Raw genomic sequence first — 27,776 nt, 5'->3', positions numbered from 1 at the left:
CATGGATGTTAAAGGGTCTTCAAAGAACCTTTATTTTTAAGAGTGCAGGACTGTTTTGCCACTTACGTTTGTTAAGGTTTATTAGAATTAAAGTCTTCCAGTTCCACAAAATAGGTTGCAATCTGACAGCAGACTTATATCTGTCCTGTCAATCTCCATTTTTTAAACATGCATTACATTTTTTAAAAGGAGTAATATTAAAAAGACATAAGTATACCAGATGCATGCTTGCTGACAAAATTGAAAATACTAGTAAGGTCAATGCTGCAGAATAATTTAGTGTAGTTAAAGATAACTAACTAAATCTATAACAATGAAAAAAAAAAAAAAAAACGGTAACACTTTACAATAAGGTTGTATTATTTAACTACTTCAGTTAACATTAATTAATAATGAACAAGACTTCTACAGGATTTATTCATCTAAATTAATGTTAATTTCAACATTTACTAATACATTATTAAAATCAAAAGTTTTATTTGTTAACATTAGTTAATGCACTGTGAACTAAACGAACAAACAATGAACAGCTGTATTTTTATTAACTAATATTAACAAAGATTAATACATTGTGTAAACAAATGTTTTGTTCATTGTTAGTTCATGTTAGTGAATACATTAACTAATGTTAACAAATGAAACCTGTAAAGTGTTACCAAAAAAACAGTCAATGCAAAGCAATGCATAAAACATACAGCAACAAACAGTACAAATAAGAGGGACTGATACCTAACAATTAAACTGAAAATATCCTGAGCTTTTTTTTTTTTAACCTACATCAACTCCACAATGTAGCATGTCTTATAACTCAAAGATCAGGGTAGAGTGTAATGCTGGCATTTTTGACAAGCTTGTGAAGTCTTCAGTGTTTGTGCTAGGATTAACATGACATTTTTCAACATATTTTACATGTCCTGCTGCATTAGTCACAAATTCAACAACTCTGTACTTATCCAACAAAAGGTATAGAAGAAAACTAAAATCTTAATATGGTGAGAAGGGAAAGTTTAGCAGTCGACTGCGTAGGTTTTAAAAGCAGGCCAAAGTAGAGACCAAGGTATTGAGTTTCAGTGAAGCAGAGTAACACATTGTGCTTGAATGGGAGGATTAAAACATCACAACGTTCACAAGGTTTTCACAAGCACTGGCATGATTAGAATAACTATGATTAATTACTGGACTATCTGCTCATCAATCAGCCTTTATGTATATGATTCAGACTATGAGTAAACACCTACAAAATGCATTCAATCATAAATTTGTTTAAACCCAATCTGTAATACAAGAATTTAAAATGGAAAAAAAAAAAAAAAAAGCACAAATGTTACTGACGTCCTGATAACAACTATAATAGTTTAATACACATGTACAGAACTTTAATATAATACAATAACTTTTTTTTAAAAACAAAATGTGTCCCTACACTAATTTAACTTAATAATCTTACACAGTGAGCGGATTGACCTACACTTCCCCAGGCGTAATGTCTGAAGATTTTTCTTTACTTAAAATAAAAACATATTGATAAGAAAACATGAAGCCTTTTTATTCAACAATTATGCATTTAAAAATTAAACTGACACATTTAAGAATTTTCAAAAACTCATCCAAGAAATTCTACAAGCTTTTGTAGTTCAGGACAGTTCTTGACAAGATCCGGTACAGAGGACAATGTCTGTAAATAAAATAAAAATAAATATGAAAAAAAAAAGTACATGTGTTAAAAAATTTACAATTAATTACAGTATTTTTGATAGATGTAAATGTAGTTTTTTAAAGTCTCCATTACCTTCCTGACGGTTTCAATCATATCATCAAGCATATGTAGTTCTCTCTCCAGTTTACTCTGGTTCATGGCATGAACCCTTTGCTACAAAACCACAGTTCATTTATTACAGAATTAAAATGACATCAAAAGTGAATACACATTGAAGTATATTTAAATAAAAAAAATTCTGATCAATTCTTAAATGTGTTTTTTTTTTTTTTTTAATGAGTCCTATTATGCTTTTCCACTTTTTCAACTTTAGTTAGTGTGTAATGTTGCTGAGCATAAAAAATATCTGCAAGGTTACAAAGCTCAAAGTCAACTTCAAAAGGGAGATATTTTATTTAACAGAATCCACTTTCCAAGAACTGCAACGAACGGCTCGTTCGGACTACAACCAATGTTCTCTCTAATTTTTTTTTCTTGCTGAGCAAAACTTCTCTCTATTGGACTGCCTTTTTTCGCCACCTGAGCAAAAACATTCTTGATGGCAGACATGTACAGCGTACGTAAACACACACAAAAAAGGTTTCATCATGCAGTTGTAACTTAACTTTAATGTGCCATTTCTTTTTTATTTGACCCTTGATGTAACTTAGTGGTATTCATATTTTTGAAAACAAGCAAAAATTAAGAAGTCACTAAATGAAGCACATTTTAGGTTACCTGAGAAGAACTTTTATTTAAATTTTTTTACAGTGCTGTTAATTGTACCAGTCTTTACCAATAAATTCTACTTAAAAAATCATTAAAAAAAATCTCCTGCAGGACAGTTCAATTCTTTACAATAATATAATATAGTACGAAACAAATTAAGCAGTTAGACTGACATGGTTTGGGACAACAATTAAGTGTTATTGGATAGTCAATTATTGGCTACAGGCAGCATTAAACCATAAAACATTTTTTTATTGCTTATGAATTCACATATTTTCTTTATCAGGGGTTTTCAAACTTTTTAAATGACAAGGAGCTCTAAACAATGCCCTTTTGAGATCAATTCTTTATTAGGCTTATAATATATAAAAAACTCTTTATTAGGCTTATATAATATATAAAAAACAATTATAATATAAAAACTAATTGAAGTATTTAAAGTGATATAACATATCAGTTTAAATGCTTCGATTTATTTTAATATTATATTATAATACGAAAACAAACTGAAGCATTTAAATAGATCTAATAGCTAAATATTTAGAAATGTGTATGTGAACTCTTTTATAGTCATCTAAACATCCCTGAATTTATTTGTTTGATCTTCCAAAGGCTGACGAACTTAAGAGTGTGGTTAAAATTTCTATTAAACACTGTTCCTGAACATGGTTTATCTGTGCGCTGCATATTTTATGGAGAAAAGCTTATTTTCTGTAGCTTTTGTAAGCTCTCGCTTTTGCAAGCCTGTTCACCACTCCTTAGGAAAATTAACCATGGTTTAGTGATCCATTACTGTTTGTGTTACCTTAGTTTTCCGACATATATCATGATTAAATGGTGGATAATCGTATCTATAATGTATAAGAAAATTACAAAAAAACACCACTCTGAAACATCCTGTGAAATTGTGCTTGCAAAGTCTGTGCATGAAATCACGATCCTCTTGTTCGTTAACATTGTCAAGGTCTGAATCGGGCTCGAATTGGTTTGAAATTGACGCCATCATTAATATTTACAGTAGAGAAGAACTTGCAGTTTATGGAGGGGCGGGACATTTCCCGTACACGCGCTAGGCGGTGCCAATCACCACGCACTGGGCCAGCTGACCAATCCCAGCACATTTCGTATTTCAGAACGAGGGGCTTCATCGAAATCAGCATGTTCGAGCCAGAATGGGTGGTGTTGTAATCAGGGTTCCCACACCTTGGTTAACTTTCAAAGACTTTCCAGGTCCAATACCCTCAAATTAAAGGACTTAATGTGGGGACACATTTCAAGAGAGAGCAAGGTTACATCGTGTTACCTTGTAAGATACATTGTTACAGTTTTCATGTGCCAAACATTTTTTGCATTTATTTTTGGCCATATGACAGAGATCTGATATTCTATTTGTCGTATTTCTGTTTTGCATAAAACTGAAGAATATTCGGTATTGTATTCTAAAATTATCTGATATTAACTGCATGGATTTTTTTGAAAATAATTAGGCTCATGTAACCAGAAGTTTTAAGATATATGTATGAATATGCTTTTAAGTTTTTCTTGCCTTATGGGTTTACATTACCTTAACAAGCATTCTTTGTAATCTTCTTTGTTGAGCTAAATATCTTGGAACTTGTATTTTCCAGGCATCGCGTTTCAGCCTATTTTTGCAATGTTCCACGGTGTGTCTGTGAAACGTCGAGGTACCATAGTACATATAGTACTAGTACATGAACATCATAGCCACGTACAACACAAAGTACCTCACGCGGGAAACACGTAACATAACGAATAAACGCGTGTAACTAACGCAAATCAAGCAAGCTAATGCGCATAGACCACAAAGTGTTGGCAAAATAACACATTAGCGGACCAGAGGGAATAATATCGCATTTTTTTCCAGAAAACTTCTTGCACAAAATAAATTCAAGCACTTTCAAGGACCTGTATCTATGCATGTTAATTTTCAAAAACTTTCCAGACACTTGAATTTTTTTTTTTTCAAATTCACAAACTTTCAAGGATTAAGGACCTGTGGGTTCACAGGGTTCCCTGTGTAATAATGTAAAATATGTGAAAAAGAATGCGTTTTTTTAACAATCAAGCATGGAAACATATTCTAGTACATCCAAAAAGCAAAATCAAGACTTTGTAAAAGTACATAATAGGACCCCTTTAAAAAAAGCATTTAGCTTCTATAGGAAAAATAATATATTGTAATAATAATAATAATAATAATAAAGCAGGTAAGACTTACATGTCGTTTTGCCCGCTCCAAGACCTTAGTACGATTTTCCTCAGTTTCCATTAAATTTGCCTTAAGCTTCTCAACCTAAGAACAGAATGTATATGTGCGTGGGTGATGTACCGGTAATGTGTATGGGTGTTGATTTTTATTTTCTTTCTTTTTAAATTTCCAAAATCCTGATTCCTGAGTCCATGACATGTCTAAATGAGAACTGCAAACTATGAGAAATAGTGAATTTACTCATATCTATTTTTATTTTATTTTTCAATAATGACATTAAATGAAAAATCTATTTTTACATGTGAGCCAGTCTAGGATTTGGACAGCTGGGGAGTTGGGGGGTATAAAGTGAAACTTTTATTTAGTATTACTTAATGTTTCGTACTAGTCACAGAGGAAAAACTGGATAAACTACCATACCTCTCTGAGCAGTTTGATTCTTTCATCTAATGCATTGGTACTGGCTGATGACTGGACACCTGTTCGGTTGAGCTCCTCCCTCAAGACCTGAGCCTCCACCTGTGCCTGCTGTTCCAGTCGACGCAAATCAGCAACTTCTCGACGCAACTCCTGTTTCACACAACCAGAGCAAAGGCTAGTTACTATACAACAATTGAACAACAGCACTTTTTTTTTAGTATATAGTCAGCATTACGTCTGTGGGTACATACACTATTCTCTACTCGGTATTTGTGTGTTGCTTCCAGATTTTCCTCCATCTCACTGCAAAGTTTCCTGAGGTTTCTTTCATCCTTAAAGAGCACAGACAGACATATGACTTATGTAATCACATATTCAATCCTCTTATGCTCCATATTCTTGAGCGCTGAATAAAAAAAAAAATTGCTCCTGGAAAACCAACTTTGAAACTTTGATGAAATGCCGCTTGTAATCAGCAAGATGAACGTTTACCTGAGCTTTTTGCTGCAGGACCACAGCATCCTTCTCCACCTGAGCCTGCAAACGGTCCACATTCTGCCTCAGCTCTGAGACCTCCAGTGTGCGTCTCTGAGACTCTTCCTGCAGCGCCTCCTGCAGGTCACATCTGAAACAGCAGGCTGGGGTGAGGCAATACCTCATAGATAGATGATGACTTTGTAAACACTGACTTTTCAGTAATCCTGTACTGCCATACATATAAAAACAGTTGCGTGACAACTGACTTGTTGTCAATTAATAATGATTCATTTAAAACCTCAATTTGGTGTCCAACAATGAATATGGGAAAAGGGATTGCACTCCTTTTCTCTGTTGCACTCCAACTGATTTATGTTCACACTATGAAACATTTATAAATTTCAATCACAAGAGCAACATTTAATTACTCACTTGCTGTTAGTTTGAGTTATTTTGTGCAAAATGGAAATGCTAAAATTGTTACTACATAATAAAATGCAATAGCTATGCCCTGGTGAAAAATTCCTCTCAACCACATCATACAGCATAAGCCCAGTAAAATGTGTGTGTTTTTTTGTTGTTTTTTGTTTACATAGAAATAGGTTGTGTTTTCATGTTTTATGGGGACTCTCCATAGACAATTTTTTTTTATACTGTACAAACTGTATAGGCCTATTCTATCCCCAAAACCTATATAATATTAAATAAAATTGCAAAATATGAAAGAGTCTGTTTGCACGTCATTTGTGGCTTGTGCTCACTTACGCCGCCTTCACACTGGCAGTTGAAATCAGCTCCGTAATACGCAATACGCCCCCAGCGGACGTCGTACTACACCGTTGAAAAGCTTCGGAAGCGAGTAGAACAAAAATGGCGGAGAGATTAACGGTTGATTTTGTCAGTGTCAGAATGTACAATTCTGTATGATCTCTCTGATGAGGGTTATAGAGACATTAATCGGAAGGCTGCTGCGTGGAGGAAAGTTCCCAAGGACGTTGATATGTCAGGTCGGCTAAATGTGATATAGTGGTATAGGGCTTTTAATTGTATTAACTGCCCTAATAACGTTATAAAATCATGAAAATAAAAAAAATGACATGACAACTTATCGTTATAAAATCATTATTTATTTTATTAAAAGTTGAGAATTCAGTTTTGTTTATCAGTACCATAGCAACGCTAACTTCCGCTGGAATTGTCGGATAGGAACCGTCCGTAGCCTTTCGCAAGAGTTCAATTTTTTGAACGCATCCGGATGACCAACGGACACGATTTTTTTCGCACCGCACTCGTTCGGACCCGGTTCGGACCCATTCGCATGCGGTCTGCGAATCTCCATAGGAAATGAATGACTTCCGGTCGTTTCGTAGCCGTATCGGAGCTGATTTCAACTGCCAGTGTGAAGGCGGCGTTACACTATATTAAATAATTATTTCACCTAAAAATTAAAGTTATCTTATACTTTCCCTCATGTCTTTCCAAAACTGTATGACTTTTTCTTCCACGCAACACAAATTATATTTTGAAGAACATTGGTGCCCACAGACTTCCCTTACATGGAAAAAAGTGGTTACCAATGTTCTTCAAAATATTGTCTGTGTTGTGCAGAAGAAATGTCATAGATTTGGAATGACATGAGGGTGAGTAAGTAATGACAATTAAAAAATGTGTCTGATTTATCCCAGGCACAAAAAAAAGGCAAAACTGTTTAATACATTTTAAATGTTATATTTTTATATGCATATTAGGTGTCGCATTTTAACCAAGTACATCAGAAAACTAAATTCATCAGCCAGCCCTTCTCCTGTCCCCTTGGAACATTTCTGAGTAAATCTGAGTTTGAGTAACTCACATGGTCTGCTTCAGAGTCTGCTGCTCTGTGTCTTTATGGATTCTCAGTTGGTCTATGGTTAACTGAAGATCTGAGATGGCCTCACCAAAATCAGACAACTGCTCCAACACATGGCTCCGTCTCTCCTCTGAGAACACATGACAATAGACATCATTAAATGTAGATATGCTATTTTCTTTGAACTTTGCTAATGTTTATGTTTGACAGGGAGCGTTGACTCAGTTGTTTATTTGTTTTCTTTCATATAGGGTTTTATTTTGTTATCTTTGAGCTATTTTCAATCAAATTAAAGTGCCCCGGCCTACTATGCTTTTTCGAATATTACCTTTCATGCAATTCGTAATGTAGCTGTCTGTGAATGTAAACAATCTGCAAGGTTGTAAAGCTAAAAGGGCACGATAAAAAAAAGTTATTGTCTCTCAAAATAATGAATCGACTCTGAACCTCCTAAACGAATCGTCAGTAATTAGAATCCCACTTTGTTGCGGCTACACGTCACTGGGTAACACATTTGCAGAATACCCGCAAACTATCTACTTAATCTTCTTTTACCCTCAAACGCTGTAGCGGTGTTGTGTGCATGTCGAGAAGACACTGTTTTCTGCTCTGCAAAAGCAAATTCTCTTCGTAAACACTTTAAAAGGATGAGGATGTGAAGGGTCAGTGTTTAAAATGACCACAGTGATACAACAGCAGTATAACCTTTTGATGATTGCTTCTCAAATCTCTGTAAGGTTTAAATGGAATTAACAAAATGCTTATTCCTTAAAGATGGGACAGTGCCCCCTTTATTTGGACCAACTTGTTCCTCTGAATCACAAACTGTAAGTATGATTAATATTAATGTTTTTTGTTTTTTTTTCTACTGGGTTTTAAAAATATGTAGTTTTGTGTTTTATATTGTGTAGGTCTCTGGCTAGTTCCGGCAAACTCGGTTTATTACTGTCTTACTGAAATACTTCTGCTAATCAGCTGTGGGCCACTATTACCTGAAACTGTGTCCATAAATGCAGATTGTCTGTTGTATCTACTACTTTGAGTACTACTTAAGTTACTATACGTAATGATAAAGGATGGAACGAGATTTGTTTTACAAACTTTACTGTTACATCAGTCATTCATGTCAGTGCTCGGCTAACGTATGCGCTGTTATGATACAGTTAATAATATAGTTCCCGCATGTCCCCTGCAATAAATCTTTTTTGTCTTTACAGTGTGTACGATCGCTGAGGACTGAGGACGTCCCCGGAGCGGCATTTTATTTCTGATGACAGGCGCTGTAAGCAGTAGACCAGTCACAAAAGACTAGGCCGTCTGGCCAATCAGAGCAGAGAAAGCTCTCGGAAAGGAGGGATTTAGAGAGACTGAATCATCGGACAAGTCTTTTGAGAATCATTGAAAAAAGTGGTGGTGCAATGTATATTATGAGAAAATGAAATAGTTTTTTATTTTATTTATTTTTTTACCTTTGATGCATGTAAACCCGTTTTAGGAGACCTCCAAAACAAAATAAGGAACCTTTAAAATAGCATAATATAAGATTTGCTTAATTTTAGTTTGTTGTGTTTCTGGATCAAAGGATTGAGGTGACCGTCAGACTTTTTCGTTATATTTATCATAATTTTTTATTTTAACTTACAATAATTGTTACTCCAAACCCTAGACAAACGGGGAGGCCTGTAAAAGGCATCATTTAAGTTAAAGGGGAAAAAAAGCTTTTGGCTTGTCTCCTGAGGCCACAAGAGACAAGATTGTCTCTCACTCCACATTGACACAGTGACAAAACACTCCACATTGCAGTGAGCAAAATTAATGCACCACATTAAATTGTTTATTCAAAGCAATGAAATAACATGACTTTCTGTAAAAAAAAAAGAGCTTAAAAGTTTAAACTAACTTTTATAAATAAAATATAATTTAGTAAATTGCATAAATAATTATGAACATAACAGAATCATGTATTAATGCAAAAATGAATACAAGAGCACTTTTTTTGCGTTTAAAAACATGACATACAGTGAAATGGAAAAAAACCGACAAAGTCTCGAGACATGTTTTTTTAGAAGTTGAACTTCTTTTAACTTTACATGGCTTTCTAAAAATGCGGCTCTCTTGTGAGACGCGAGTGCAACTGTCAAAGACGTCCGTCTAGCACCTGTTTACATAGAAAACGATGGAAAAGCAGCGTGGAAAATGTGTTCTGTGTGAACGGCTTAGTTACGATTTTGACGTAACCAAGATCTTTTCTGCATCGAGCTTCTCTATTTCTGCAATGTTTTGTATCTAGTGGGTTCAATTGGATAGGCTAACGAAAACAAAAACCGCAACAATGACATCATTGCATCTTGTGCACCACTGCCTGATGCACACCTACAATTCGAATGCAACGTTTTTGCATTCAAATGTGGATTTTTATTTTCAGTTTGATGAATATTCAAAATTCTAATTTAACTTGACAGCCCTAGTTTAGATCTAACCTGAGTTCTGATATATGACTGTTATAATCCGATAATGAATATACCTTTCACTTCAGTGTGAGTAGTTGGGGGTATTCGGGTAAAAGCACTGGTTTCACTGCCAATGCCATCTTGTTGCACCTCCCTCTCCTCTGCAAAACATTAGATAACAAAAGACGGCTGCACAATTATGACAAATAAATCTCAGATCTATTCTCCATTGATGTAAAAGCGATTAAACACTGAACATGAATTGACATCAGTATAGTTTTGTGTGGGTCTCTATGCCATATTCCTAAAATGTACACATCCAAAGGCCTATAGATTACTTTTGATAGGCCTTTTGATTCACCACAACATCCATTCCACACACAAACACTGTTTGTGATTAGTGATTAAGTTTTAGTTTTGTATCCAGAAACCTTTCACACAAAATAGAAGGTTGTCCTCAATAAATTATGCATTATAATGCAAATAACTAATAAGGCAAAACAAGCACCAAACACTAACACACCTGAATCCTCAGGAGACTCTGCCTCAGGTTCCCGTGTCTTCATCATGGCCACCATAACAGAATCCACAAAAGAGCTGGAGGGGTGTCGAGACTGCAGTGCCTTATCGGAGCACTCTGACTCCTGAGAAATGCAATACAGCAAAACAATGTTATTTCTTGCTTTAAAAAAAAAAAAGTTGTGTAAGCAAGTTAAGTAATTTTTTTTACTTTACAGTACACAGAGCCAACCAGAGCAGAAGGGAGGAGAGCCCTAAAAACCCAGTTTTTAGACTAATATTCTGAAATATGACAATAATATTCATGGAATATATTATGGATTTGTAATATAAAGAATACCCATTAGGTCATTTCTGATTTTAAACTTTCCTGTGTAACTGACCCATTTACTTCCATAGTAAGTGCAAACTTACAAATCAGCGTTGTTATTGTATGTTATAATAACATACCCCACTTTTTTATAAAAAACCCACTTCTTTATTTAAAAAAAAAAAAAAAACCTTTAGAAATGATGGAAAGAAAATGATGATGAGTTTAAAGCATAAGGACCTTGGAGGTTAGGTATTCCTTTAAGATACTCGTGAGACAGCAAACTCTGTGGTTAAGGAGCATGACATCATTAGAGGCCTGAGCCATCTGCTCTCCTTGTTCCAGCAACATACTGCGAGCTTTGTCTCGTGTGCTATCCAGCTCTTCCTGAAGGGACTCTTTCTCAAGCCTTAGAGGAGGATGCACAGCATCAGAAAAAAAGCCATTTATTCTGACATATTTGTTCTAAAATGGGTAGAAAAGAATATGCTGTACCGCAGTTGTTCCAGTGCTAGTTTGAGGTCTTCACACTCCAGGTTTCTCTCCCTGAGGCCTTGTAAGTGGCACCGCAGATATCTCTCACTTTCCTCCATCTGTTCCCGTGCCAGTACATGTTCTGCCTGCAGGAACTGATAGAACGAAACAAATATCTGATATTGTGAGAGGACCTGACATGTCAAAGGTATTGTGAACATGTACTAACAATGTTTTATGGTGAAAAGTGTAATATCTCCTCACTTCACTCATTTCTTTTGCACTGGAGAGTTCAGTCTGCAGCTGAGCCAGTTGACCGAGCTGACGGCGATGAACCTCAGCTTCAGTGTGCAGTTCTTTAATCAGGATTTCTCTCTGTGACAGAGCATCCTCATATTCCTCTAGCTGTTTCCTGGATGTTTCTAGAGCTTCTTCAAGACTGCCAAAAGCATTTTTATATTTAAAAAGTACATTTTTGTACGTTATTTATATAACAAGAAACAAAAGCAGAGGAATTAAATTGTGAAGTTATACCAGTTTGCTCTCTCAGTAGCTTGCTGTGCATCACACATTGACTGCTGTAACCTAAAGTAGAAAAAATAAAATGATAGAAAATAATAACTCAACTGAGCTCCTAAGTCTTTAGCCATTTCCAAGTAACGGCCAAGGGGCAACATTCTGATCTGAAAAATGAAGCCTACCCGGAAGTGCGAAAAACTGCAATACATCGAAAATCCGCTAGGGGAAGGTCCCAAAAGGGAGCAAATGTCCATAGCCCCCATGTTAAAATGTCCGTTTTCACAGCATAAAATCATGTTTTTACAGGTTGGTCCCATGGACTTTTATTGGATTTTTCGATAGGTTCCGAGTGCCTGACAACGGCGAGGGTAGTGAATTTTTTTCTAACTCGTTAGTTTAGATAGTATTTAGATATAAAATGTATGACAATAAGGGCGGGGTTAACTTTGATTGACAGCTTGATTGACAGCTGAAAGGCAGCGCCACGGAGAATGACAACATAAGAAGCGCCATTTTTTAATACAGTTGACATATAATACTACTGTTTCTGTATCATGAAATGTAGTTTTAAGAGTTTTTCAGGCGAGAATGTAGTTGTTTAAAGCTCAAATCTGTGGTTTATTTATAAAGATTTATGAAAATTGTATCCAGTTGTGAGATCCAGTGATGACCGGGCGCTCGGCGCGATGTACCCCGCCTGGAGCAGCCTTTCATCGGCTAGACGTTTTGAGGTTTGCCGCGGACTCTGGCGTCTCTGTCAGTAGTGGTTAAACATGAGATATAATTCGTCTTGTCTATATCTAACGGGCGATTTTTGGTCTCGTGAATCTATAATTTGTTCCCTGGGCAATCGTTTTGGCTGAGGGGAAGTTTCATAACTTTATAAGCTATATTTAACTTGTACCGTTGTATGGTTAGACTAGATCGAGCGCATGACTTTTTATGTTTGACTGAATTGTTTGCTTTATTTGTATAGCTTCTTGTAACTTTACCTTTTACTTATACTTTTATAATAGCTAATATTGATAAAACTGAAATTTAACAAAAAGAGACTGGGTTGAGTTTTGTCATTTTAAATTTTAATACAACGAAGATGATCTGTAATGTTGTTTACTGCAACATCTGTTGTTTAGTACAAATGCACATATTGCCTGGACCATATTAAAATGTTTAATATTTTTATATTATATTTAAAACGAAAAGAGGCAGGTTTGTGTTTTATATTTCGTTTTGTTATAAATAGGCAAACGTTATGTGCAGTGAATATAATCAATACGCGTTGCCTGAACCACATTTGTGTGGCTATAATGTTTAAGATTTCTTTAAATGAAAACGAAAAGAGTTAGTTTGGTGTTTTATAACATATTTCGTTGCCTAAAATATACACAGAGATAACCGGAGTAGCAGAGCGAGCTGAGTGACGCGCGCTGCGTCAGAAGGTGGGCGGGGTTAGGGTTTCCCAAGATTTTCCAAGATGGCGCCGCCCATACCCCCCATAAACGGCTTCAAACCCGTTCTTCAGAAAGTCTATGGGTGACGTCACAGACGCTTTGTCCATATTTTTTACAGTCTATGGTAACGGCTGAAGAAGCATCTTTTTTTAATCAACACTTGACACATTAATACGGTACGCACACTTACTATTCTATATATCTATTTAATAAAAAAAAAGCTTGCTGCATGTACTGTGCTAGACTAAAGGCCCTTGCACATTGAGTCCGAAATTTTCGTATGCGTTTTTTCGTATTCGTGATTCGGTGGCTCTGAATTGTCAAAACACCATTCAAAATGCTTACAACGGATGGGAAAAACGCAGAAAATCGAACCCGATCCAATTTCTTTTTTATGACAGATGAAAGTTTCTGATTAACAAAACATGAGTTTGTATTTTTTTTTTTTTGCATCCATAGCAAGCATTTTCAGAGGTGTTTTGACAATTCAGAGCCACCAAATCACAAATACGAATCACAAATTTCGGAACTCAGTGCAACGACCTTAACTGGGACTAGTTACAGCACTTGCATATTGTTGGTTTGATTGGTTCTATTGATCTCCTAATCTTTAAGTCACTTTGGATAAAAGTGTCTGCTAAACTGCACCCATGACGAATACATCTAAACATGTCAAATTAGATGTTAGATTTACCCTTAAATGTATGAATGTTTCAGCAATCATTATTACATATTCAGGTCTTTAGCGACCCACATCTACATCTAACACGGATGGATCTCTACCTGTTGCGATAATATAAAACTCTCCTTATATTAGAGTCAAAATTACAGAAGAATAAAATAAGAGCATATTTTGTTTCCTTTTGGAGCTTTGAAGGGTTCAGTTTGAGCAGATGTTTTATACCATCATCACGGTCCTCGTCAGAGGTCATTTCCCAATACATTCAGCATCTGGCTCATATTCGCGATCTCAAACATGTTCTCAAAACTATCATTTTCAACATCTTTAAAATCAATTTTTTGATAGCTGACAGCTTTTTCACCAGATCCACCATCAAGAGACAGTGACACTAATATTTGATTGCATTCAGTAGTTGCTCTGCAGTAAATCACTGCACCATTTCAAGTGTTGCTGATGATACTTCCAATTCTTTTGTTTTCTGCCTGCGGCAAATATGAGTGAAACGTCACTTCATCATTGTGTATCAGACATTGGACATTTTTTTCTTGTTATACTGTTTATAATGAATTGATTGAGGAATACTAAGAAGGTTGATGTCTAACTTAAAAATGGATCACTAAAGATCCAAGGTATATACTGTATTTTGTAGCCTGTTTTGTGCAGATATTCTCAAGAATATGTGAATAAGTGATTTTAACAGAACTCCATTTCTGTGCCTGATTTGAAATGTACTAAACAATTATCCATCTTGTATACTGTACACTACAATGATTGATGTCTGATGATAACACTTAAAGCAAAGATTCTATAATCTACATAAATGGTTCTTCTCACCAATTTTGACTTCGGGGCCCCCATTGTCCACAACGATTTTCAAAGACATCATGAGTTTTACAGTTTTTTTTTCAAGATTTACTGGATAAGGATTTAAAAAAATATGCTTACATTTAAACACAGTACAGTGTACAGTACACTGAAGTCAGAGTTGGCATAACTAGAAAAATGTATATTCAGGACAAAAATGCATATGCTAGTTATAAGATTATTAATAATTTATATGACTTGGATGATTCTAGAATCATGAATTAATCATGAATCAGGATGAATTGAGAAATATAATTTCTTTTTTAGTTCTTTTTTTAGTTCTTTTGGATTATTTGAATGCATGTTTTGGCTTATTTTACATAATTTTAAGTACGGCCCCCGCTGCTCTTGATTCTAGTATAAACATAAAATCAACATATAGACATATAATTGTTATGTGTAAAAATTCAGGTAACACTTTTAGGGTCCAATTCTCACTATTACCTAGTTGCTAATTAGCACGCATATTACTAGATTATTGGCTGTTTATTATACTCATAAAGCACATATTAATGCCTTATTCTGCATGACCATATTCTACATCCCTTAAATCCTACCCAATACCTAAACTTCACAACTAGGCTATCTTACTAACTATTAATAAGCAGTAATTAGGTTTTTAGTACTAATTAGGAGTTTTTGGGGGGCAAAGGTCGTAGTTAATAGTTAGTTAATAGTGAGAATTGTACCCTAATCTAAAGTGTGACCAAAATTCTGAATTGCATCCATTCATTTAGGTGAGTTTCAGCACCAATTTAGTCAACCAAAAGGCAAAAGGCATTTCTGCTAACATACTTGCTGGTCTCAGAGGCGAGGGTCTGTTCTAGGAAGGCGTAAGAGGCCAGCGTAGATGTTACAGTGGCTGAGAGCTCAGTGCTTCTCCTCTTCAGCTGAAAATGCTCCTCCTCTGCCTGATTCAGCTGCTCCCTCAGCACAGACATCTCTGAACAAACACACACAGCAAAATCAAGCAAAAGCTCACCTTTGACTACACAGGGAATAAGCCAATTCAAAGTAAATCACTATCACACCTGAAGTCATGATGGTCTGCTGCATCTTCAAGTCTGAAATCTGTTGACTGGCATCATGCAAGCTTGAACTCACGTGCTCTAGTTCATTTTCCATCTGGGGATTTAAAAAAACGTAACCGTTTAAAGAAAGAGAGACTGCATTTAAAATAAATGCATAAAGTTCTTTGGATGGAGATTAAAAAGATTTTGCGTTCTCTTTTTTCAAATATATTTTCAGATATATACATACTCTTAACGTTCACAACACAAAGCTTTCACCTACCCATTTATTGAAACTAATGCTTTAGATAGGTAAACAATATATGCATATTCTATTTTAGTTTACATTTATTTTAACAAAAATGTTTTCTTTTATGTTTTTAGTTAACTATAATAACCCTGCATCTTACACAACGCTTCTGAGAGAGAATATCATTAGTTCAAGTGAGATGAAATTTAGAATCTTTCCACAATGACAGCTTTTTATTGTTCTTTACCACTGTGCTAAAGCTGAAGTTGTTACTACAATAACAAATTAACCAGATAGATATTGACCTGACTGTCTGAACAAATGGATCCGATTTCATCACTTGAATGAAAAAAAATGACAGTGCAGACATTCAGTCCAAAAGAAAAGCAAATTGGATTGATCATGTGCTGCAGGGCTGAATGACATACATTTCATAATTCATTGCAAATTAATACAAGCGTATTGTCAGAGTCATGACTTTAAAGAATTAATCTGTAAAGTCTATGGAGATGTAGAGAAAAGACGAAGCTCAATAGTCTTTTGGTATGTGTGAGAACCAACAACGTTATTTGAATTATGAGCAAGCAGCAGTGATGCCAGTGGAAAGCGAAAAATCTGCATCTAAAGATGCAGTCAAATCAGCAGAATTTCTATACATTTTTACATGCAAAAAGGCACATTTTCTATTGTCAATAGTCTAGCAATCTATGAATCTCAGCTCACAAATCAAGTCAGTGACTTTCAAACCAAGCAGCTTTCTCTTGGTCAATGTGGCGATTTTGCCTGACCACCTTAATCCAGTTGTGAAATCTGCATGGGGAGAACCTTTGCCCTCACACGAAATTCCAGATTGCATGGATTCCTAAATTACTGGATTTCACCTGCTTTGCAAACAACGGTAAATGTGAATTTATCTTAAGATGCAGTAGCTGGTCAAAATGAGATGGTCTGATTTTAAAATCAAATAAAACATCATTGGATCTGTTCCTCACAAATTTCGGTCTGTTCTTCACACAAAGCTATCATATAGCTTCAGACTATTTTCTTGGTGGTTTGGGGGGGTTCTATTTTAAGGTTTAACAGAAATGGCACTGAGTATGAAAAAATACTGATAGATTTTTCGGTTCATTTCAGTGGTAAATGCCTAACCAGGTTTCTCTCTTCCATGGCTCTGTCTCTCATTGCCAGATGCTGCTTGCTGTGCTCCACGGCGGTGGTAGTCCTCTGATGGAGCTGGTGAAGCACTGGGTTTATCCTTTGAACCAGCTCTTGAGCCTTTCTCAGCTTCCCATGGAGGAAAGGAGGCAAATTTGTTACTTTTCTATTTAAAGGTTGAGTTAGTCTTTGCATGTCATTTTCATTTTAATGTAAAGTCTTACCTCCGCTAACAAGCTCATGTCATCTTCAAGCTTCCTTCTCAAATGGACATTCGCTGCACTGATGGATTCCATGTAGGACTTGCTCAGATCAACCTTGTTTTACAAAATTCACATTCAGAATACAAGGAAACGACACACAAATTCAAGCATGCAATATGCAAAACAATCATGCCAAGACTGTCTGTAGTCACTCTTTCCCTACCAGAATTTCCATCATTTATGACAACACTTCCCGCTTTCGCTGTTATACGGCTATTACACATTTTCTGAAATAGTACAGAATCTCCGGATCCAAAAACAAGCAAAGACAGAAACAAGTGACAGAAGATTGCTTACGCACATGTAAGCTAACGTGATCATCGAAAATCAAAACTGCCCAACGTTACCGAATGAAATGTCAAACCCAAGAGGTACACAACTGTGCAAGTTTTAGGGCTGTTGATGGATTCGATCTACTCCATCTATGTTTTGAATCCGATCCGGACTAAGTCTTTGAGAAAAACGCAATTTTCTCAGCTTTTTGTTCAAAATGTTTTATGAAACGTTCCCACAAGTGTTGATAAAAAAAATAATGATTTTTTTAAGCAGAGGCTCTGTTCATTCTTTTGTTATATTGTATGTTAAGACATTCATAAAACAAAATATTCTGGGGAGTGGGGACCATACAAATTTTGTAAAAAAAAAAAAAAAAAAAAAAAATGCTGGAGCAAGCTGGCAACAAAAAAACAAACAAAAACAAAAAACTCTGGCGGGGAAAGAGTTAAGCTAATGGGAACATTATATTTATATAAATTGAGGCAGTGATGCAAGCAATATGAGCAGACCAGTGATGGGTAGGCCAGTTTGAGGCCTGACATCAGTTCCTGGTGAGACCCAATAGTGTGCTCTAGTTCGGCCACCTGAGCAGTATGGTAATTCCTCAGCTGCTGCGTAACACTAAAGGCCTGACAAACAAAAACAATTGAACAGGATAAGAGGATAGGCTAAGATCAACAGCATATTCATCGAAAAAATATTGTGTTCTTAAGCTTCAGCAAAACCAATAAAATGTCATCTCACCGCTTCCTTCTCCATTAGAGAATCATCCATGCGATGTCTCATGTCTTTCATCTTCTGCTCCATCCTATGGAGCGTTTCCTTGTACCTCCCATAAAGAGACTTCATCTGACTGGCCTACATAACACAGACTTATTATGAGCTGTGAGTCCTTGGCAAATATCTTCTATGAAGCTCTTTGACTTACCTGTCTAGATAAAGTTTCCTGATCAACATTAACAGTATTTCCAATCTGTTTCATTTTGAAGATGGCATCCTCTGTGCTTGACTTAAATGAATTCTGTAGAAGAATTATAACATTTTAAGCATTTTCATTTTTAGATGTAAGTATAGCTTTGAAAAATTAAAAGAAATGTCTCACCATCCCAACCCGCATTGATTGAATGCTGTTAAATAAACTTTGAAGAACCTCCTGATCATGCTCAAGACTCTGAATTCTCTCCAGTGCTGTCCCATACAAATCTCTGTATGTCCCATTCTGGCAAATAAAGACAAGATAAAGAAAAAGAAAAATTAAAACAATACATATTCAGAGTTTTATTTTTATTTTTTTACAGAAAGGTTTGTGTGGAGCTTTGATTGTTCCTCCGGCTGAGTAATCTCACTGGTCCAAAATCCTCCTCTGCATAGTCTATTTGATAACACAATGTTTTAATAGGCAGCTTAGCACAGCACTGAACTTTCAGTGGTCAGAAAAATAACTGGAAAATAGGACTGGGAAATATGGGAAAAAATATTATCACTTTTTTTTTTTCATTTCATTCTATGTCGACACTTGTCACAATATTAATTTCATAGAATTAATGGGGAAGGAAATGAATTCCACGTGTTTGTTAAACCTTAAGAATAAGTGTAAACATGATTGTCGTTTTATTTTATACAAATTTATAATAATAAAAAAAAAAGTCTAATAAAAATAAATACATAAAACATGATAAATTTAATGTTTTAAAATGTAATAGATCTGCACGATTACTTGTTAAAAGATTGTGATCTTATTCCTAAACGACAATGATTCGGTTAGGTCTACTAACACTTTGACAAATACGATCACAGCTGAACATTCAAAACTACGCTGCCGCTGACCAAGAGAGAGCAGTTGTCATTTCTAGGTATGAAACAGCTTCACAAACAATATTTTTCAACCACACAGTCTCATTATTTCTGTAACAATAATTAAAATTATCACAGAAGTACTGGGATAAAAGTTTATAGCTCGGATATAAACACTGATATCTACTGTAGTGATCAAAACTGAATAAATCACCTTTTGAATTTTTTAATTTAACAAAAATATTTCAAACTCATTAAATATTTTTGAATAGACAGCAGCATTTAACATTTTGTTAGAACGTCTAGTACATGTTATTTTGTTTAGCTGTCTATTCAGAATCGAGCGAGAATCATGATCTGTTTTAAACAAAAAACAGTGGGTCTCATTCACTAATAATTGCATGGATTATTTCGTATTTTCACAGGAGAACTTCTCATGAAAAATCTTTCTAATTCACAACATGCTCGTACGCAGACCACTCGCATGAACTTATTCCTAACATCGTACTGATGTTAGTGAATTTGTAGTATTCTAAATGAGCGGCAGTGTGCACAAGGTTAGTCATTTGCATTAAACACACACAAACCATCTCCAAATAAGGGCTTTCCGCACACGCTTTCCTCACAGCCTTTTGTCTCTCTCGTCAAAATTGCCACTGTTTGCAGACACGCTCTCGCCAGATCATCGAGCAATGCCAAGATACCAAAAGAAATGTTTGTTAAAAACCAAACTATAAAAGGATATTAAGATATCTTTAATAATTCTTGAGTTACAGGCATGCAAACTTGGGGCAAAAAACACAAGAAGTGCTTTTTTCCATTTTTGAACTATCACCGTTGGCATATAATGCAACAAAGATTGCTAAAGTCAACAGATTTAACTAATAGACCTACCAATCTCTGTGTAAGAATAAAAATAATGATGCTGCCATCTTTCTAAAATCATTTTTACCCCCCTGCAATTTGGCTCCATATCTCAGGTGAAAATTGTCATTTTGACCCAAATCCACAAAAAAGTGGATTACTCAGTGAATACACATTCATGAAATTTAATATTTTGGCTTTTATTACTATTTATCTTTGTCTTTCTTCAGAAAAAAAATGAACAAAATCCAAAATTTTAATCGGGGAAGTGTCCGCATTTTGGTTGATTTGACATGGAATGACCTCAAAGGTTTATTATCAAAAAGTTGGATTTATTTTTTCCCATAGACATTACATAATATATACAGTGAGGAAAATAAGTATTTGAACACCCTGCTATTTTGCAAGTTCTCCCACTTGGAAATCATGGAGGGGTCTGAAATTGTCATCGTAGGTGCATGTTCACTGTGAGAGACATAATCTAAAAAAAAAAATCCAGAAATCACAATGTATGATTTTTTTAACTATTTATTTGTATGATACAGCTGCAAATAAGTATTTGAACACCTGTCTATCAGCTAGAATTCTGACCCTCAAAGACCTGTTAGTCTGCCTTTAAAATGTCCACCTCCACTCCATTTATTATCCTAAATTAGATGCACCTGTTTGAGGTCGTAAAGACACCTGTCCACCCCATACAATCAGTAAGAATCCAACTACTAACATGGCCAAGACCAAAGAGCTGTCCAAAGACACTAGAGACAAAATTGTACACCTCCACAAGGCTGGAAAGGTCTACGGGGAAACTGCCAAGCAGCTTGGTGAAAAAAGGTCCACTGTTGGAGCAATCATTACAAAATGGAAGAAGCTAAACATGACTGTCAATCTCCCTCGGACTGGGGCTCCATGCAAGATCTCACCTCGTGGGGTCTCAATGATCCTAAGAAAGGTGAGAAATCAGCCCAGAACTACACGGGAGGAGCTGGTCAATGACCTGAAAAGAGCTGGGACCACCGTTTCCAAGGTTACTGTTGGTAATACACTAAGACGTCATGGTTTGAAATCATGCATGGCACGGAAGGTTCCCCTGCTTAAACCAGCACATGTCAAGGCCCGTCTTAAGTTTGCCAATGACCATTTGGATGATCCAGAGGAGTCATGGGAGAAAGTCATGTGGTCAGATGAGACCAAAATAGAACTTTTTGGTCATAATTCCACTAAACGTGTTTGGAGGAAGAAGAATGATGAGTACCATCCCAAGAACACCATCCCTACTGTGAAGCATGGGGGTGGTAGCATCATGATTTGGGGATGTTTTTCTGCACATGGGACAGGGCGACTGCACTTTATTAAGGAGAGGATGACCGGGGCCATGTATTGCGAGATTTTGGGGAACAACCTCCTTCCCTCAGTTAGAGCATTGAAGATGGGTCGAGGCTGGGTCTTCCAACATGACAATGACCCGAAAGCACACAGCCAGGATAACCAAGGAGTGGCTCTGTAAGAAGCATATCAAGGTTCTGGCGTGGCCTAGCCAGTCTCCAGACCTAAACCCAATAGAGAATCTTTGGAGGGAGCTCAAACTCCGTGTTTCTTAGCGACAGCCCAGAAACCTGACTGACCTAGAGAAGATCTGTGTGGAGGAGTGGGCCAAAATCCCTCCTGCAGTGTGTGCAAACCTGGTGAAAAACTACAGGAAACGTTTGACCTCTGTAATTGCAAACAAAGGCTACTGTACCAAATATTAACATTGATTTTCTCAGGTGTTCAAATACTTATTTGCAGCTGTATCATACAAATAAATAGTTAAAAAAATTATACATTGTGATTTCTGGATTTTTTTTTAAAGATTATGTCTCTCACAGTGGACATGCACCTACGATGACAATTTCAGACCCCTCCATGATTTCTAAGTGGGAGAACTTGCAAAATAGCAGGGTGTTCAAATACTTATTTTCCTCACTGTATATATAGTGGTTAAAGTGGGATTTGGCAGGTGGGGGAACCCTCAAATTTTATGTAGGTGCAACAGGGGAAAATGACTCACCGTGGGACTACATTTTGAGTATCGTGGTATAGCAATACTTTTTGGGACAAGAGTGTCACTGTGGCACCAAGTATCACACCACAATATGGAACACAACCTTGTTTTTCGCAATGTAAATTTAAACACAAAAATGGGAAGTCCCAAATGGACTCAAATGTGAGGTAGTTAGGGGGGTTCGGGGGCCCCCGAGGAAATTTGGATTTCTTTGACCTACATATGTGCAATTTAGGGCTTGTGAAGGCCAAAAACATTTATAAGAAATGTATCAATTTAAAACCTTGTCATTAGATTATTTGTCAATACCCACTCTCTCCTCATCTTCATCTTTCTTTTTCTCTGTCTCCTTATCCTGCCCTATTTCTTCCCCTCCTAAAGCTGAACTTTGACTGATAGTCTTTTCATTTTCGTCTGTGTCATGAAATAAGTAAACATGGGCTCAACAGATATTTATATGTTTTATGAATCATTTTCTGAGACAAGTTAATTTACTCAAGGTTACCAGGAAAGCTGTAGCCTAAGTCAGTATTGCCAATAGGAACCTTCTACAAGCTTTGGAATTTGAAAACGTCTGTTTTTAAATGTTAAAAGTAATTTTAAATAATACAAATGAGTCTACGTTTAACGCAGTTGGTGGAATTGGCAGACGTTCCCTTAGGCATCATGCGCTGTGGAAACGCGTCAAAGCATTCTCAGGTATAAATATAATATAATAATAAATAATCAAATATATTACAAGGGAAAACAAATGTCCGGCGAATATCAAACCTAAAGCTAACTTTACCGTGCTCAACCACCGTGAGTGCATTTCACGCATTAGTAATCGCTGGCGTTCAGCGGGGAGGGGAGGCGTGAACCGGTGTAGATGCACTAAAATCAGACAGGAGAATCGTGACTGAGAACATAACGCCGGGAAGCGTGTTTGTGAATGGGGGGCCAGGGGGTGATATTTAGTTTTGATTTGATGAATGAGGATTATTATTGAATTTGATGAGAATGATTTGATTTGAATCTATTTATTTATTAATTTATCTGAGGTGCCGGAACACAGTTCCGGACCGTTCTGGCCCACTTTAACCCCTGTGTGTATATATATATATATATATATATATATTGATTTGATTTGAATCTATTTATTTATTAATTTATCTGAGGTGCCGGAACGCAGTTCCGGACCGTTCTGGCCCACTTTAACCCCTGTGTGTATTATATATATATATATTAGTTTTATTTGCCCAGCCTAGCCCAGCTGGAAATGCCAGAAACTTGCCATCATACCTGGATACAACACAGCAGTGGGGGTTCTTACCTGTCTGAGCTCAGTGTGGTCCGTCTGGATGAGTTTATCTCTGAGATCAGATGGAGAAGTGTCTTTGCTCGGATTATGTGCCCGTGCAGAAGTGAGCTGCTGGGAAAGAACCTCCACCATGATGAGTGTTGAAGTCAGTCTCTGCTCCAGCTCTGATCTAGATAAATGCTCCAGATTTCCAGGAGTAAGGCTTCAAAGAAAAAGTCCCACAGAGACAATATAGATCACATCAACAAATGAGTCAATGATTCATGCTTATCTGCTTATCTTAACTTACTTCCACAGCAGAGAGTCTGTTGACGTGCTGGCATCAGAAACATAAACTTCCTTTAAAATCTCCACAGCTCCTGAAGTATTAACGCTCCGCTCCATCAGTTGAACTGGGGTTCTCCACACACAAGCACTACGTGTCGCAATTGGAGAAGTGCCCACTAAGGCATTGTGGTGATTCACTGGTGCTGAAGCTGGAACAACCACCTTTCCTGACGCAGCCATTAACAGTTCAGCCATCTGTATGAGCTGTTCCTGTAGAGGCCCATTGCCCACAATAGGAGGGGCATTCAACAGCTTATGATGGTCTGCAGAAGCCCATTTAGGTTCCACACCCTTTTTCTTGGGTGGGTCTGGAGGAACAGGTGTATAGCTCAAATCATTGGCCAGGGATGTGGAGTTCAAGAGTGGAGGCGGTATGGGACTCTCCGGGAGTTCAGGCCACAGATGGCTCAATATGTCTTCGGCTGTGTGGTTATTCAAAACACTCCTGCTTAGGGTGGGCGTCTTTGGAGTGCAGGGACCTGTCAGAACAAGAGCACTAGGAAGATCCTGATGAACTGAGACAGCTTCACCAGATCTATTACACAACCGCATAACTTCAATCTCTGGGAGGCTCTCCTCATCCTTTAAATCCAGTGTCTTATCTTTGAGAATGCTGGCTTTATGGGCAACATTTTCAAAAGAGGGACCTTGAGGACAAAGGATTTCCTCAGAAAGTGAAACTTCCATGGTTCTTTCTGGCAGAAACTGCTGATCAAGATGCTCCACATTCTTTTCAGTCGTGACAGAAGAGTCATCCTTGGGCAATTTAAGTTTGTCATTATTATCACTTAACAGTACAGCATTTGTACTTTCCATTTTATATTCACTTTTCAGTGCTGACAAGTGTTGGCTTGACTCCTTGCTAGCAACCGTCTTTGATCCTTCCATTTCATGGCACGTGTCTGATTCATATATTTTCTCTATGTTTCCAATAGTTGATGTTGTATAACCAATTGTATTACCAGATTTTTCCAAAATACTTGCTGAGGAAAGCCATGACTTGGAACAGACCTCATTTTCAGTGCTTGATATATTTAGGACCTGTGACTTTTCTTTAGTATGGCAGTAGATGTGGTCAACATGCTTGTTTGCAGGTGCCAAAGCAGCAAAGCTTTGACCGTCATTTTCACTGATTTCATTTAAACAAAGCAGACTTCGTTCTTCAGCAAGATTCTCCATGAGCACAGACGTTTCTAACACCTTGGATAAATCAGCAATTTCTATTTCAACCCCAGAACAACACAAGCTTTTAAATGTGACCTCTCCTTCTCTGCTTAACATGCCATGACATCCTTCAGAGAGATCAGTGTTCTTGTGATTGTTAAGATTCACTGTATTTTTAGGCTTGCACAGAGTACCTCCAATGTCTTCGAGAGTTGACTGAGAAGCGTCATCAGCATTGACTGTACTGATAGTGCTACTATCTTCACATAAAGACACATGGTTCTTCCAAATACAGTAAGAATGGCCCAAAGGTTGAGGGTTTACTGATTCAGCCTCTGTGTCCACTTTAGAAACAGGAGTATTTTTACATTGTGACTGATTTCCTGATGTTAGATTCTTTGTGAGAATCGATTCATTAGAGATGGCTGAGCAACCCGAAACCTGAATCTCTCCACCTAAGCACATGAAGGATTTGAATGTGACATTTCCCAGCTCACAGGTGGAAACCTCTTCCCCCTGATACAGTATGGATGAAGAATCTGAACCAGTCGACCTGCTCCTATAATAGTATGGATGATCAACATGCTCTGGACTGGTCTGATTATCCTCTATGCCCTCGGCTTCAGCGGTTTCATTTGGGTCAAGTGGGTCATTATCCTCCAGTGCCAGACGACTGATGAGAACAGACTCATCTGACTTTACAGGTTCATCCTCAACTACCACTTCTCCTTCAAGACACACAAAGGATTTTAACATGACATCTTGATGTTCATCAGTGACACCAACAACTTGCCCATCATTTTGGACCTCTGGTGTAATAGTTAAGTTTGGATTTTCATCAGGGACAACGTCATGCTGTTGGAAATCAAAATTTCACAATAATAGAAACATTTCTTATTTTTATTCCTATGAACTAGAAATCACAGAAGGTTGAAAGATGAAGCAAGTGATCTGAAATTAGAGAACAAATGACTTCATACCTTCATTTTAGGGTCCCTCTCATGCATCGACACATGTTTAAGCATCAGAGCTGGAGTGTCCTGCAAATTAAGCAGTTCATTCTGTACATCTCTGAACGGGACTCTATCTGATCTGGGCTGAAATACAGAACAAAAACCTTTATTCCTAGAGCTCAAACTGTCATACTGATGGTGGGAACAATAGATTAATTTTTATAGTTAAAATATGCATGGGCATGAAGTACTCACATTTGACAAGCCACTGACATATGACATGTTTTTAGATTAATATCTGCAATCACAAAATAATTAAGGACAGGTCATAATACAAGATGATTCAACTAGCAAACTTCTCAAAGAACATAAAACAATAATTGACATTACGATTTTCCATTACCATCGTCAAGTAAACACAACCACTAGCCTAAATCAGCTATTTTTAAAAGTCGTTGATTTCATTTTGACAAGAGTTTGATGAATTTGTAAATAGAGCATATCATAAGCAAACAACAACAGTAATAAGCAAATCTTAAGGGAAGGTTAGATTTCTATAAACATTTGATTTTTTATAAATCTTGCTTACAATCACATTACAAGCCGAGATAACTAGGCTACATTGCTTTTAAGTTAAATATACAATTATATGAAGACTTCAGATGCCAAAGCCTTTAAGTCCGTCAAACGTTTTTCTTTAATATTAACATTTTATCAGGTTCCTATGTATAGGTTTCTACCTAAGTACCGACATTTCTGAATTGGCTGAGCCTGGGATTTAGTGAGTTTGAAATGAAAGTATTTTTGAACGTATATTATATGTGCGGAGAGCATTCACTCAAAATTATCTCATTTTTGACATAGGTTGCTTTTAGAGGCTTTTGCATCGGAGGTCTTCATATATTGCACCCATTTCTCACATCTGCTAAAGAAATTGTTGAAATTAGGTTAACGTTTCTACACATAGAGTACCTTTTTAAGTAATTTTGTTGTTTGATATCTTTATAGATATATATCAGCATTAAGACATCAATAACACTGATTGCATCCTCTCAAGAAATGTCAACTTTGGCGGTGTCTCAACGCCTAGCCAGCCCAGCAGACTGTGTCAAACGCGCCTATCAAATGCTGCTTAAATACTCAGGTAACGTTAGATAGGCTGGTTAACTCGGTAAGTTCTGAAACACAGTCTTTATTTTGCAGAACAATAACGTTAAAGTAAATTGGACAAACGACATCGACTAACACAAAATATTATTAATGATTCAATTTATAATAAAGCATGTTCCTTCTTTAATTCTTACCTTTGCGTCTCACATACGCGCTTATTAACGTTACTGCTTATTTTGATTCTGACTTAAGGACTATAAAAACACAAGGTTATCGACTTAACCGCCCATACGACGTTCAAAATAAAACGCACAAACACCTCATTGGGTAAAAACACCACGTGACATACGGAAACGTATTTCTTCTTCTTCTTCTTCTTCTTCTTCTTTGGTTCATGGAAATGCGCATGCACAGTGCCAGCTACTGGACTGTTGTGAAAGCATTATTTTCTTTCATTTCCTTAGGCATTCTTTCTTCTTTTTTCTTTTTCCTTTTTTGTGTGTGTGTTTTTTTTACGAAACCCATTTAGATCATAGAACTTTATTTGCACAACGTATGAGATCTTTAGACTTCTATCACGTTTGCCATTATGGAGGATA

At 36.6% G+C, this 27,776-nt stretch overlaps 1 protein-coding gene and 1 long non-coding RNA gene across 2 annotated transcripts; one reads left to right on the top strand and one right to left on the bottom strand.

Annotated features, from left to right (window-relative positions):
- Nucleotides 1-71: 71 nt before the first annotated feature.
- Nucleotides 72-27,504, bottom strand: spag5 (sperm associated antigen 5). The gene is made up of 26 exons (XM_082165626.1): nt 27,372-27,504; nt 26,323-26,365; nt 26,095-26,211; nt 23,913-25,969; nt 23,636-23,825; nt 18,727-18,843; nt 18,553-18,645; nt 18,369-18,482; nt 18,134-18,253; nt 17,310-17,402; nt 17,080-17,214; nt 15,702-15,795; nt 15,466-15,613; nt 11,689-11,739; nt 11,419-11,593; nt 11,176-11,309; nt 10,921-11,089; nt 10,375-10,495; nt 9,926-10,012; nt 7,405-7,531; nt 5,568-5,700; nt 5,327-5,407; nt 5,076-5,225; nt 4,665-4,739; nt 1,790-1,870; nt 72-1,675 (listed from the first exon to the last, which is right to left on the bottom strand). The coding sequence occupies exons 2-26, from the start codon at nt 26,347-26,349 to the stop codon at nt 1,604-1,606; spliced, it is 4,761 nt and encodes a 1,586-aa protein (XP_082021752.1). The 5' UTR covers nt 26,350-26,365; nt 27,372-27,504; the 3' UTR covers nt 72-1,603.
- LOC309495839 lies at nt 1,881-3,759 on the top strand. The gene is made up of 2 exons (XR_014204843.1): nt 1,881-2,779; nt 2,810-3,759. It is a non-coding gene; the product is annotated as an uncharacterized lncRNA (long non-coding RNA).
- Nucleotides 27,505-27,776: the final 272 nt, after the last annotated feature.

This window comes from Leuciscus leuciscus (assembly GCF_965113295.1).
Source record: "Leuciscus leuciscus genome assembly, chromosome: 3".
Taxonomy (NCBI): Eukaryota; Metazoa; Chordata; class Actinopteri; order Cypriniformes; family Leuciscidae; genus Leuciscus; species Leuciscus leuciscus.
This window is presented reverse-complemented; position numbering and strand designations above follow the sequence as displayed.